Here is a 14,801-nt window from a genome sequence, read left to right on the forward strand (position 1 = left end):
CTTATAAAGACCTTCTACCTTTAGAGTTAAACCCGATTCTCTTACAGGCAGTTTTGGAAGAAAAATAATTACTGACTGAAAATGCATGCAAAAACCAACAGTAGTTAGGTTACTAACATGTCTCTCCTTACTCTCTAACATTCCCTCAAAACATGAATGCTATACATGTGTTGTATGAAAAATAGTTGGGAATCTCACAAAATCCCCAAATGATGAAACGGTGCTGATTTTTGCTATGGCAAGTCTGCAGTCAAATATATGTATGTATATGTGCATATATAAGTATGTCTCTCAATGCACACACATAAGTGTTCATGTATAGAGAAGTATATATAAACACATACACGCACTCACAGACCAAAAGATTCTAGAGGTAAATACGCAGGCTTACAAATAAAACAAAATACAAAGATACCAGTATGAAATAGTCCTAAACAAAAAAAGTAATAAATATTCAGTGAGACATATGGCATTATTATAAAGTGCTCTACTAAAATCTCACTTATTAAAATAAAGATAAAAATTATGTTCCTTTTAGTTGATTTATATAATTCGGTAGAGCCATTAAATATTCATTACGTATCAGTGACTCTATGCTTCCTTTTAAATTTTAAACAAATAGATAAAAGCAAAAATTAAAAGGCAAAGCACCTAAATGAAGCAGTACTATTGGAGCCTTTCAGGCTTTTGTCCTCAAACTCATTAATGACTGCAAAATTGCAAACCCTAGAGCATATGGATTAAGAAATATAATTCCAATTAAAATTATGAAACTAAACAAAATTCAATTTGATTTTAAGGACAATGACAAACTGAAAAGTTTCTATCCTACTTTAAAATAGCCACGTTTGAATTGCAGAAATTACCGAACACCTTATCCTGTGCATTCCCATCCTCCTTCCTCACACTTGTGCAATATAGCTCCACTGAAGCCTAGTCTCTAGGTCTCATTTCTCCATATTCCACCTAATTTCAAAAGCAACCTGGCTCATATATTACTGTATCTGGTCCAGTCTGCTTCTACCCTTCTGATTTTCAGCCAAACTCACAAAAGGGTACATCTACAAGAATGTAAACAGTTTAAACAGCTTTATGCCATTTCTTCCGTACCACCAGAAGTTAAAAAAAGAAATGTGGTAGTATTGAAGAAAAACAGCTTCAGGAAATAAAGTGAAACAGCCTCACAATGTGAACCTGTCTCACTGAATTAATAAGAAAGCTAAATATCTTTTCATATTTCAGTACAGCAATTTTGGTTTTCTTTCCCCCTCTTTTGTTGACGTTCCTTGTTACAATTGCTTTACTCAACCATGGCGATTTTTTGTGATTTTCCCCATGGTTTTATGGATAAACCTGTGCTTTGTATCAGTAAAAAAAACCCTCAAACAAACAAAAAAACCCCACAACAACAAAACCAGTAAATGGTTACTTCTAATGTCTACTGGTAAGAGCACTACAGACTATCAATTCAGTTACATCTGACTTCCCAGTTCAATTAAATAGCACATAAATTCAGTTTCCTTCAGGAATCTGATCTGGCCCTGAGAGGGCCCCCTTCTCTGTTGTGCAACTCTGCTGGAGCAAAATTCACCCCGTGCAGAGGGTCACCACCTCTTCCCTATCTGCCTACAATTGCTCCATACCACTTAAGCCCTAATTTGAAGTTAAGTGGGACTTAGCTGGCGCACAGGTCTTGCGCTGACTCTCTGTATGGAGGCGAAATTCATATCAAGCCACAGAATTGGCTACGTCTCCTGGCTCGCAGTAAACGCATAATGACAGCATTGTGTGTCTGCTCCCTTGCAGGAACTGAGAGATACTGAGCTGCCTAAACTCAATATTACGTTATTCAACAATATATTCCCTGCATCTGGAGGAAAAGAGAGAAATAAAACCCAAACTAATAAAAATCGTAAGAGCTGAGCAAGAAAGTAAGTTTTCAGTACACTACCTGGCACACCACCAATATACATATTCATGAGCTAGATGGTAAAGAATGTACTGAGAGAAAAACAATGTCCTCAGTTGCACTTCAGCAGTTTCCCTCATTCAACACCAGAGTCTCACATTCTGGATATAAAACACTGTTACCTGCAGATTCAGTGCAATTTCCCCTTTCCAAGGCACCTAAAACTATCTAAAACCTGAACTGCAAACATAAGAGTGTAACTCCCCTACTCCCTTACTTTCAAGATCTGATCTGACATTTCCATCCTATCAAACACACCTTCACTAGCAGGTTTTTTGGCTAGTGTTCTGGTAGTACATGAGTTAAGGAAGAGTATCCCATTTATATTTTCTTCTAAGTGGCATCTTCTAAACTATTCCTGTTCACCAGCATAGCCATCACCCAACTTAACTGCTTTGTAAAATTCTCTGTCCTTTGCAGACCCATCAGAGATTTAACTGCAAAGGCACAGGTATGTGTGAATGTACAGGAGGCTTTGTGTATACAGGTATCAGATAAAAATACCAGTTGTTGACCTATATGTTCCATATAATCTTATCTTTGCTTTGAGTTCCTTTTAATGGAGTTTAGCTGCAATACTTCTAGACACACTTTAAGAGACATCAGCGTGATAAAGTGATCTGGACCACTGAAGCCAATCTCCTTTTATTTGTTGAACAGCAGCAACACCAAGACTTCTAATATTGGGTATTTATTTTTATAGACATTTTACTTCTCATACTGAAGCAGATATAAATGTGGTCATAAAATCATGAAACTAATATAGTAATGTGCCAAGTGTAGAGGTAAAGGCACTCTAATCATTTGGCTTGGGTGCAATTCCCAATTCCTATCTTTTTAGGAAGCAGAACCCTAACTGATAAACGCTCTAAAAATTAGAATTGCTGAACATAGACATTTTAACCTTTCTTTCTGTTCAGTACATTTGTTACACAAGATAAGCTCCAAGCATCAGATGTTGATAGAGTGAGCGTGTTTCTTGCACAGTGGCTTGTCCTTCTTGGAGAAGAAAGTCTGACCCTCCAAACTGTCACTGCATACCTGAAATGGGATAAAAAAGAAAAGATCACCCAATTCAGATGGATTAATTACACCATATAGTATTCAGAATGCCAAATCAATGCATTGTTCTATGCACAAATATATTCTAAGAATAAGAATCATTACCTTTTTCTTAGGGACACTCTTTTTGATGCAATACTAATGGTTGATGCAAACACAACCTTTCTTTCTTTAAGTCAACAAGTTCTTAACTGGGAGCAGAGTTAGGTTCAGCATTTAAAAAAATAAATCCTATCATTAGGATTGGGGGTTTTTTTTATGGTCATACAATATTAGCCCGTGATACTTTGGCTACAGTGTCTTTATGTCAGAAGCACTCTTGCTACTTTAGAAATGCAGCCTGTTCCTGCATGGCCTTCAATGCTTGCTCCAAGGAAGTAAACATCAAGGGTTAAACGCTAGGACACATGGCTGCAATCCAGGCCTGGACTGGTGCCAAAGGCTCACAATAGCAACACACCTACCAAGTAACTGGGAAAGTGCTTTTTGTTTGGGCTTAGAGGATTGAAAGAGGTTATAGCTGTTAACTCCCGTACTGGTCAGGTTAGCACAAGCACTGCTGCCATGGGTTTGTTTAAAATGTAGACTAGCTTTACTTACTGAGCATACAAAGCAAGTGTCATGCCAAGTGTGGCCCAGAGCTTCAAGAAACCTGTCTCCAGCTTCAATGGGGAATTCACAGCCATGGCACATAGTACCAAAGAGGGCATAGTAATCTGCAAACAAATACAAAGAGATGTTAAAGATGAAGCATATGCAGAAAAGCGAGACTGACCCTTTGAAACCTTTGTGCTTTTCTTTCAATGGCAGTGGGTTTGCACTTGTTAAGTTTGTATAATACTGGGTACACTGAATAAAGAGCTCCTAGATCGAAAGACTGGGATGCCCTCCTTTCCTCGCTAATTCAGTTCTCATCCCCTTCCTTATCCTTCCAAGTGAGCAATGCTTCCATCTTCCTGGTGTTTCATTTCCTTGAGTAAGGAAGGAATCCTTCAATAGTGGACTTGGGGGGTAGGGGAAATGCACTCCTTGCAGAGCACCTGTGTGGGCTCTACGTGCTCCTTACCTCCTCTCCAGCTCTGCCTTGGAAGCATACCCTGGCTGTTCACATGACAGACCTCCTCAGTGAGTAACGAACTCCTGCCTACCTTCTGGCACAATATTTGCCCCAGACTGCACTACACAAAATCATGCAATCATTAGGCTTCTGTCCTAAACAGAGTTAGCAATTTGGATCAAGTCAGAATAGTTTTCTAGTCACTGCAGTTTATTAAAGGCTTTAAAAAAACCCCACTCCCTGCCCCCCTGCCCCCACCAAAAACCAACCAACCACAAAAAACCCAAACCAAAACCAAACCAGAGGCAATATATTTATTGCGTTTAACAAAAAGTATCAGTAGGGTGTCAGGATGGTTATTAGTGACTGGAATCACTGAAGGGTATTTGCACCATTCATTTTTAGGCCCCCGGATTGACTTGGTGCCTCTGGAGGCTCCCCTGCAATCAGCAGAGAAAAGCCCCTCCAGCAGTCTCAGAGACCAGGGACCAAAACCAAGGGCACCAAACTGTTCATATGCCCACCAACTGCAGAGCTTGAAAAAGAGAGAGCAGGGCAGACTAGCAGGTTAAAATACATGTATAAAGTTGGGTGGGAGGCACTGACACCCACCCCCCTCCCCACAGTCTCAGTGTATGAAACTCGCCTCTGTGTACAGCCATCCCAGGGGCTACCAGTCACCACAGCCCTCTGCTGCCCACCTGTGCAGACCTAAATTTCACCCCAGGTTGTCTGGTCTTTTCCACTTATTTCAACTCTCAAACACCCCATTCTAAGATGGAAATGTTTTTTTTTCCTGCACAGAAGACAACAGCTAGTGCTATAACATGACTGAATTTGGGATCAGCACGCTGCCATGCCAAACACATAACGTCATACAAGATTACGTCTTCATAAGATGAACTGTAGAGCGACAACCATAATGAAGCTTTGGACTCCATCCTTAATAGCAACACTCTGGCTCTGACAAGGAAATTAGATGTCAGGGGTTGTTTTCAAGGAGCCTTATAAGGAGTGGCAAGCGGGGTACAAGGAGATTTTGTTTCTCTACTAGATTATACAGATCTGCTGAAGCTCTAGTGCTTACTGCAGCAGAGCCAACAGGGGCTTATCACATGTGTCAAGCCCAAGGGAAGAGTCCTGTTTTGGTTTAGTAAGACTGTTTTGTATGACGACCTCAAAAAGCATCATCATTGGAGGCCTCTCAGCAGGACAGGGAACACAAGTGCCCTGGAAAAGCAAGTCCTTGATGGCTGCCAGTGGCAGGAAACAGCTTCACAGATCGCCTTCATTAATCCATGCTACTGGCATGAATTTGCAAGTGTTTAAGCAGAAGACAGACCAGAAAAAAGTCAAATGGTAGAACACCTCTGTCCAAAACCCCTGAAGGACACGGTCTCGTGACCATACTGTTCCAGTTCTTTGCATTCGTGTTCATACAGAATCTTTTACTGATGTTTTCCTGATGCCAGTAGTTAAAGCCTTTTGTAAGTTGGCCTGTGGTTTGTGTCGGTAAGTTCATTGGCTTTTCTTCTGAAGAAAGGCAATAGATAAGGGAGAATGAAGGGCATCAGCTTTCTTTTGCTTTTGCATCCTTGAATTGTGATACCACAGGAGCCTCCCAAGGCAGACTTCTCATACAGTCACATATCAGTGCTTCCTGCACACAGCATTTTCAAAACTAGGTTACTAACTCTGCACTTAAAAAAAAAGTTCAAAGATGTAGATATCTGCACTTTTAATTTAATTTTAGCATGGACATCCAAAACCAGGACATTTTGCGGATTAAACTGCCTTAATACTAATAGCTGATGCTGTTACAATTTCAAATACAGATTTAAAATTAGAACCTTTTGCATTAGGAAGAAGGAAAGTTGGCAATGACATTTATGCCTTATTTCTTTAAAATTAGTCATAGACTCTTAACTCCAGCTGGACTGAAAATCTTTGAAGAATGGATATATCTCAAATTAACATCTAGTTAGAGAGCCAGAGCCATTACCACATAACACCGCCAATAACACCTCACAGAACATGTCTACATTAGAAAGTTGCTAGCACAAGTTATCTCAGAAATAAACTTTGCGAGAAGTATAATATTCTTGACGCTTTATCTCAGCGTTTCCTGCTCACAGTATAAAAAAGTGCGCATTTGTGCACGGGAGTCGTAACAGTAGCATAAATCAATGCACCACATGACATACGGGTCATTTGGTGGCAGGAACCAGAATTCAATATTAGCAGAACAAACCCAGTCACGAGCTTTCCACCGAAAGGGGAGTTATCAATTCCTCCAGTACTATTTTTGAATCATCAAATGGTTCCAAGATTAGGGACTTCAGATTGCTTCAGGATGAAATTTCACTGTGCTGTCACGCTGGAGGATGCTGCTCATATATCCATTTCCTCTGCTGCTCCACAAATTCAATAGGAGCAACACGTTACCCTACTTGTGTCACTGAGTTAGCAACAACCTACTGCGTCCTTTTGTATCTGCCAACACCTCATTAAAGCCGCTCTGACAGAGAAACTTTGGATAAATTTTGCCTGCTTTCCTCATCCTTTCAGTACCTCGCACTCTCCATGGCACCTGCTGCAAACAACTGTGGGATCAACCCAGAAGGAAACCTTAGCTCCAAACAGGTCACTAGGATTTCACGCTAAATCTCTTCCTGGTCGATCCACTTCCACCTCTAGTTAAACTGTAATACTCCTTACAATAGAATTAAAAAAACAGAAAAGGCCCGACTGATGGTTCTAACATGGATGTAAACAGCATGCAGCGTGAAAATAGGCAATTTTGATACAATTTTGTTTCTTTTCCATTTTGTGGGAATTGTTTTACAAATACTATCTATTTCTTTCCTAGCCCAGAAGGGTACATGAGAAGTTTTAAAATAAAAGCAATACAAATAAAACTGTTCATAATAATAAAAAAGATATGATTAGCTGGAAGTGCTAAAAACCAAACCAGGATCCCTCTGAACTTCTAGGCCACACCTTTCACGTCATATTACTCATCAGGCTTTCAAGTGCTATAATCGTATCACTGTATTTTTCCCTTGACAGTCTATTTTTTTATCCCAAGCTTGCGTTCAACAGATGTTATTCCTGATCCTGCAAAAAAACATCCTGGGCAGACTCCTTACTCTTGGAAGTCCCTCCCAGCTGTGAATAAGGTTATTCAGAGTAAAAAATACTACTCCACTGGCATTTGCTTGTTTAGTAAATAAGGAGATTTACATAAACTCCAGATTATTTTAAAGCCAACCAGAAAGTCAACCTAAAATTAACATTTTGCTGTATCACCGATACCTACAGCCGAAGGCTTAACAGGAACAACAAGTAAGACCAGTGACAAGAAGCCTCCTTCTGCTGAAGCCGATGAAGAAATTCTCACCAACTTCTCCTGCTGCAAACTCGAAGTGTCTACAGCATTTGTTGCTGCTTTGAATTGACATATCGGAGTTACATGAATTTGCTGGGACACTTCTGAAGTGAAGCTTGAGAAAAAGCAATTATTATTTTTTCCAACCTTATTAAGCTCTGCTTCCCCACACAGCTGCAGTAAACTTTGGTTGTGTTGCTTCTTACCCGTCTCACAGTAGGGATCGCCGTCTTCTAAGTGGAAGACATTATTGCGGATGGGGTTATGACAGGCCACACACACGAAGCAGGAAACATGCCAGGTTTGTTTCAAAGCATTTATTACTTCCTGTGGGGATTAGGAAGAGCGTTATTAACACATTATTTTGATGCGATGACTAGATTGTGGTGACCATGCCTCCACACTCGATTCGTTTCAAGAATATTTTGTTTCCTAATGCTACTTCGAAAATTGGTTGTGCACGCAATTTCTGCTGATGTTAAACTTAATGAGGTGCTTTATTTATGGTACATCTCCTTATTTGTCATAAGCAACCTTTCATTTTTTGGAAGGTTCAATGTAGAATTGGGCTCAGATTTAGCAACTCATTTGTTCACCTCTTCCATTTTAATTAGGATCTCACAACAGTCCCCTGAAATAAGAAAAACAGCATCTCCAATGTCTCCTCCAGTCTGTGAATAGTTAATCAGAAGACATCACATAGAAAATTATGACTGCTCTGTGTTGTTTTGGAAGATGCTATAGTGCCAAATATGACTTGAGAATTGCGCTGCCAGAGCCCTGCATGACCCCGGTTACACAAGAGTCCAGACACATTGCTGTCTGCAGTAAAGCGGCGGACAATCAGCTGGCAGGCTCAAATTAGCAATATTAGTGCAGAGTAGGATAATGTGTCTTTCTAGCTACATTACCGTTGGGAATATTTCAGTACTTCACATCTAGCCAACCAGTATGTTCCGCAGCACTCAGCTTAGTTAAGGAGGACTGTTTATTTTTCTCCCTCCCCGCCCCCCCCCTCCAATTTTGTAGAAGCTGCCAATTAAAAGCATTTTGCTCAAGAAAATTTAGTAATCACAACAGCTACAGAACAGCTTCATGAAAGCAGGAGCTGAACTTGAAGAGCCAAGGAGACTATAGCACCTTTTCTCAAAGAGTCTGAAAAGGCTCAACATTAGAAGAGCCAAAACCATATTCTGTATGTGATGGGAGCTGAATAGATATGTCAGAGTGTGTTTGCAGAAATGCAGGCTGGGCCAGATAAAAGGGAATTTCATTACAGAGAAGCACTGAACACTGTGGTTACTGTTCCCACTGAAAAACAGGCCACTTGCTGGTCACTTACTCCAAGAATCTTCCTTTGGCACTTCGAACACTCAGGGGCAAAGAATTTCTCATAGCAGACCTCGCAATACAGCGCCCCTTTCTCTTCCACAAATCCAATGTAAGCCATGGAGGTTTTGCAATGAGCACAATTAAATTCCTCTGGATGCCACGACTTCCCCAAAGCCACCAAGAAGGGTCCTCTGGTTAGAAAAAAAAGAGATTTTGTCAGCAAATGCCCCTGGGTTGGCTCTTGCAAAAGCTGTTAATAGGCTTAACCTGCGATAGCTCTGTGCCATTATTACACCATTCACAAACTTATGCCGCTCCATCCCTCTTTCCTCCTACAGGCTCTAAGAAAGTGTCAAGCATTGACTAGACCTATTCCCAGTGAACTATCTCCCAGAAACACCTGACCACAATAAATACTAATTCTCTTCACTGCATTTCAGAAATCCTATTTTAGACCTACATTAAATACAGTGCTGAAGTGGCTGCTAGGGAAAAGAAGAAGAAGGATGTTCCCTATGTTCCCAACTATTTCCATCTATTGCAAAGAGATACTTGACTCAGTGATACAATCAGCTCTCTTTCAGCATGCGTTTGTATCGAGGCCACAAACGTTCAAGTAGACTTGACTCCATTACGAGCCAACAACACCAGTTTCTTGTGAGACAAAAATTCAATCGCTGTCCTTATCCAACAAGTTTGCTACAGGTAACCCATCCCAGTTGTTGGGGTTTGGTTTTGCTGGTTTGTTGGTTTGGTTTTTTTTTTTTTTTTTTTTACCCCTACAGAAGTTAGTTAAAATACGATCATTTTCTCCCAATACAGAGCCTCCTCTACCATTTGCAAACACAAAATAATGATGCTTTTATAGCATTTGTCTGGCTAATGCACCAAGGTTAACAGACAAGATGAAACTGTCCATTTCTAAGTCAAAAAAAACTTCTCAGTTTGTAACTCATAAATCCCAGGCATATGCCATTGTATTCATTTGAAAACATATTCGGCATGCTAATTTCTTTAATGAACTTGTTTACTTTAATGAGGTGCTTCCTAGGTCCCACCAACACTCAACCTTCCAGAATTTAGGTTTCAGGCGAACTTTGTGGTTCGAGTTCATCTCCCTCACCAGATTGCCCATTTTGCAATACCAATAGAGATGCCATTCTTTCAGTAATGCATCACTTTTTTCTGATCTAATACCTCACTGCAAAAAAAGTGTAAGATACTAATATCACCATCCTGTTGCTAAACATTTTTTTTTAAAATCAAGTAAGTTACAAGAGCATTTTTGTGTAAGATAAGTTTCTCATATGAACAAAGCAACAGCAATAGAGAAGGAAAAAAAAACTTAAAATTTGTTTCCAGGGTTATACTGACTGTAAGATGGGAATATGAACAGGCAGAGGGCAACTTCACTGAGAGCAGGGAGCAATTATTTTCACTTCTTTTGTACATTTTCTCTGGAGCTGCTATATACTTTCAACAGGATGAGAACTCAAAAATAATGGACTTGAACAGATTTAGGATAACTCACATGCCTTCTGAGATGATGAACGTATTTAATCTGCAACAGTTTCTTCTATTTACCTCTGATTATTGGAAAGAAAGCAGTGAAAAAGGGCTCCTGGAGAGCAGCTCGTAGCCCTTTAAGGAGGGAGCTGGGGTTGAGTGCAGCTCTCTGGCCCCCTGCTCCCAGCAGATGCCTGAGCAGTGCAAACACTGACCTAACCCGATACCCTCCCGTCACCCTACAAGCACCTTTTTACATCAATGCCCTTTCAGTTATGTACTGATCAAACAATACAAGCCCTTATGTACAACAAAGTGCTCTCAGTGCACCATGTCAGCACAGGCTAATTTAACAGATTCATTAACACAGGGTTGACACCAAAGAGACTCTCCCGGCTCCAGGTAGGATTGAGTTTGTGGCCATCTGCACTGAAACGATCGGCTCGGTTAGCTCTGCAATGGAAAGAACGTATGCTAGTGACGGGAGGGGAAGGAATTTTTACAACATCTGCTGCATTTAGCTCTCCGGAGTTTACAGCTCTGACATGTTGAGGTTAGCCATTCAGGACAGCGTGCAGGAACCCAGACGGATGGGGAACAGCCTGAGAGTGCATCTACAGAGTTTCTTTCCCAAAGTCCCCAGACAGCTGTGGCCGTGCCCTGCACAATGTCTCCAAGGTGTTCCATTAGCGGGCTGGCTCCCTGCGCACATGTGTCCAGAAGAACGCTTTCTAAATACAATTTTACGTTTAATCAGGCCGTAGTTTAAACATGTCAAGCTGATGCTGCAGCTTAATGATACCAGCGACTTAAAAGCTGCCCCAAAGCACGTGGAAGAAAGAAAAAAAAATAAACACCTACCACATAAAATACACTAAAACATGATATTCAGAACTTGGAGGTGTTCCTGGTCTCTGCATATTTTTGCGATCAAAACGATAGCTTCCAGTAATGAAAGGTATTTATTTGCTGTATTCATTTCAAAAGGAGTTTAATGCCTCAATTTGAATAAGGGGGCCGCAGGCCCACACTCATGCAACCTGATGGGAAGTAGCTGGGGCATGAAATGCTAGGAAGATGGCTGCAGATGGCTTCCATCCTTCCTTACCCATTTAAAACCAAAAAACAATTAAAAAAAGCCCACATGCCTCTCTCAACTAGAACATATTTTTAAAGGTGGTGCTAAAAACCCATGTTCCTTCCACCCAAAGATATGGATGATCCAACTCGCAACAGCTGGCTGTGAATGTGCTTCTATCCCAGGCTACTTTGACATGCTAAGCATTTCTGAACAAACTTCTGGCATCACCATCTAGACCATGTGAACCAAACTCACAGATGGAGACAAATAGTTGTAATTATTTTTTTAAATATTTTAAAAAAGAGATTCTGATGTATTTACAGCAGTATTTACAGAATCTTATGCCCCCAAGGATCACCAGGTACATAAATTTGGTAGCCACCTAAAACATCTGGGTCCTGCATGTAGCAATGATATAGAGGCAAACTGGAAGGAGAAGTAAATAACATACAGGGCATATAAGCGTAATTTCACTATCTTTACACTTGTAACTAAATATAACTTCATCAGTATGGTCACGATATATTAGTATGCCGATAATCTAGCTTCTTACGTGGCTTTTATTATGATAGCAAGCCAGAACTGAAATTTGGTGGTAGAGAGATCAAAAGGACTTCCACATCTGCTAATTAGGCTAATCACTTTACAGTTAACCATACAGCAGTCTACGGTCTGGAAAGTTTCTTTTTCTCCTCACTTGAAAATGCCCATGATATATAATTTCTGTGTAGGAGATGCTGAAGGGAAGCACTGTTTGTACTTTCTACACCTGTGCCTTTAAAATAATTAAGCTGTATGAAAGGGTGACAAAACTAAATCATCATTCACAAACGGACACACCAAAGAGTATGTTCTGAATGGAGATCCAGAGAAAACACGTGTGGACTTCAAAGGGACAGCCAACTCTGCACTGTGGCACCCAGTGAGACTGCCCGGGAACCAGAAGTCTTCATCAGAAAATGTCAGAAGTTTGTCAGACCATCACAGCAAGTAGACCATGGGAAATTTAATTTGCCTCCAACTTTGATTCTTTCAGACATGGAAAGAAAAGCTTACTTAATGAAGCTTTGGAAAAAAAGGGAATCTTCAGATAATCATGGTATGAATAATTAAAGATCTATTAAAAAGTTATAAGATGTCTCTAAGAAATGGTTTTGGCTCAACCAGCCATGGTTATTCTATGCCTGAGTGTAAAGTAACTTCACAACGCATTTTGGCTTCAAAACAGATGTACAATGCAATGTCACTTGATCCTCCTCCTACCTTTTTGTAGGTAATGCTACCACTAAGGGCATGAACTGTAATTATGCTAAAACTTGAATTCAAAATGCCATTGCAATCTTTCAGATCCCCTGTATGCTGTGAATGAGGCATATCTGGCATTTATTAACACACATCAACTCATCCTCAGATGAAACAATGCTTCCTTTTAATAATTGAGGCAGCATTTAACATATGAAGAAATATAAGGATTTAAATACCACCAGCAAATTACAAAGAAGTTAAGAGGTGGGTATCAGTTACTATTCATGAAAAGGTGTCACTTACAGTAGGTGATAATGGCCTAAGTACTGTCAAGTAGGGCTCCAGGGTTTCTCCCCATGCAGCCACTACTCCATGGACCAATACACTCCCCTACTTACAGGGCAGCAGCTCATCTCCTTTCTAATGGTGATCAAAGCGGGGAGAAGCAGCAAGTGATTTAAGGGCCAAGAGGAGAGGTGGGCTCCTCAGGAGTGATCTACAGACCCCATGTGAGACCCCATGGCACAGCGAACCCTGCTAAACCACAGGTACCTTAAAAGATGCTGAAGTTTCTTTCATGAAAGGTGCAGCATATAGTGGATTTGCAATGTTCATATTCATTTTTAAACTGAAATGAAGGTAACAAAAAGGAAGGTGCATCATTGCTTGTATATTATTTACTAGACACAAATCCAAAGCACTCCACTGCTCAGGGAACAAAAAAGTGAGATTATATGGGCAAAACTGTTCAACGAATAAGATGAATCTCATCCAAAAAGTGTGTAGACCTTTTTGATAGCAATCATTCATTTTGCCGTGAAGCAAAAAAAACTGGATTAGAAAAGATGTACACCTATATTCAGAATTTGTATAAGTTTCTTCTATTGTTTCAAGGGGATTCAGACCATATATTTTTATTACCTTGACATATACAATGGAAGTAGGAAGAACTTCTCCAAAACATCACAGATCAGTTAGCAAAAAGTCATCTAAAATTAACCTGATGTTAACTGAACTGGTAGTGAACTATCAGAATAGAAACTTAATGGAAGCAAGCAAGCTGGACTCAATTCATCCCTAGAGATCAAGTGACTTGAGTTAGCTGCACCTTCTGATGCACAATCCAAGCCAGGGCTCAAGAGGCTTGTCCTCATTTCAGCTGGGATAGAGTTAATTTTCTTCCTAGTAGCAGGCACAGTGCTGTATTTTGGATTTAGTAGGAGAAGAATATTGGTAACACACTGATGTTTTAGTTGTTGCTGAGTACTGCTTATGCTAGTCAAGGACTTTTCAGCTTTCCATGCTCTGTCAGGTGCACAAGAAACTGGGAGGGGGCACAGCCAGAATAGTTGATCCAAACTGACCAAAGGGCTATTCCATACCATATGACGTCATGCTCAGTATGTAAACTGGGGGGGGTTGGCTGGGGGGCAGCGATCGCTGCTCAGGAACTGGCTGGGTATCGGTCGGTGGGTGGTGAGCAATTGCACTGTGCATCACTTGCTTTGTATGTTATTATTACTATTATTATAATATTGTTGTTGTTACTATTATTACTATTTTACTTTAGTTTATTTCAGTTATTAAACTGTTCTTATCTCAACCCAGGAGTTTTCTCACTCTTACTCCTCCGATTCTCTCCCCCATCCCACCAGGGCAGGGGAAGTGAGTGAGTGGCTGCATGGTGCCTGGTTGCTGGCTGGGGTTAAACCACGACAAGGCTGTAAAATGCTAAAATAGAAAGGCCGATTTTCTATTATTCTGAATTAAACTTATACGGCTCATAGAGCTCCTCATTTTTCAGAACTCACTCTTCTAATCAAACAATTCACTCTCTTTAACCATGGTGAAACATAGTGCAGGCTCTCCTATTTTGCTCACTGAAAACATGGGACATAGATGAATAAAAAAGAAATATTACAATGCATTACTTTCCCCTTGTAGTTCAACAATGCAGATAACTGAACAAGCAAGAAAACATTTTAAAAGAATACATTTCTTCCAATAATCCCAGGAAATCTCTATTTTCGGTAAGAAATAAAATGCAAGGTAGATGAAAATCAGGATGATTTGCACACTGACACGAAAAGTGATTACAGTTCCCTGGATGAGACAATCATGACTAACTGTCAGAAATCACTGACTGAACAATGCAACCCAG

The 14,801-nt window shown here is 40.3% G+C and overlaps 1 protein-coding gene across 3 annotated transcripts in view; it reads right to left on the bottom strand.

The window, feature by feature from the left end:
- Positions 1 to 2,854: 2,854 nt before the first annotated feature.
- Positions 2,855 to 14,801, bottom strand: part of PDLIM5 (PDZ and LIM domain 5) — a 125,113-nt gene continuing 113,166 nt past the window's right edge. For all 3 annotated transcript variants that reach the window (XM_075708775.1, XM_075708774.1, XM_075708773.1), the window contains 4 exons: positions 8,819 to 8,999; positions 7,683 to 7,803; positions 3,632 to 3,747; positions 2,855 to 3,010 (listed from right to left, as the gene is read on the bottom strand). In XM_075708775.1, the coding sequence (XP_075564890.1) occupies positions 2,921 to 3,010; positions 3,632 to 3,747; positions 7,683 to 7,803; positions 8,819 to 8,999 (508 nt within the window). In that variant the 3' untranslated portion in view covers positions 2,855 to 2,920. The remainder of the gene's footprint in view (positions 3,011 to 3,631; positions 3,748 to 7,682; positions 7,804 to 8,818; positions 9,000 to 14,801) is intronic.

This window comes from Pelecanus crispus, chromosome 4, assembly GCF_030463565.1.
Source record: "Pelecanus crispus isolate bPelCri1 chromosome 4, bPelCri1.pri, whole genome shotgun sequence".
Taxonomy (NCBI): domain Eukaryota; kingdom Metazoa; phylum Chordata; class Aves; order Pelecaniformes; family Pelecanidae; genus Pelecanus; species Pelecanus crispus.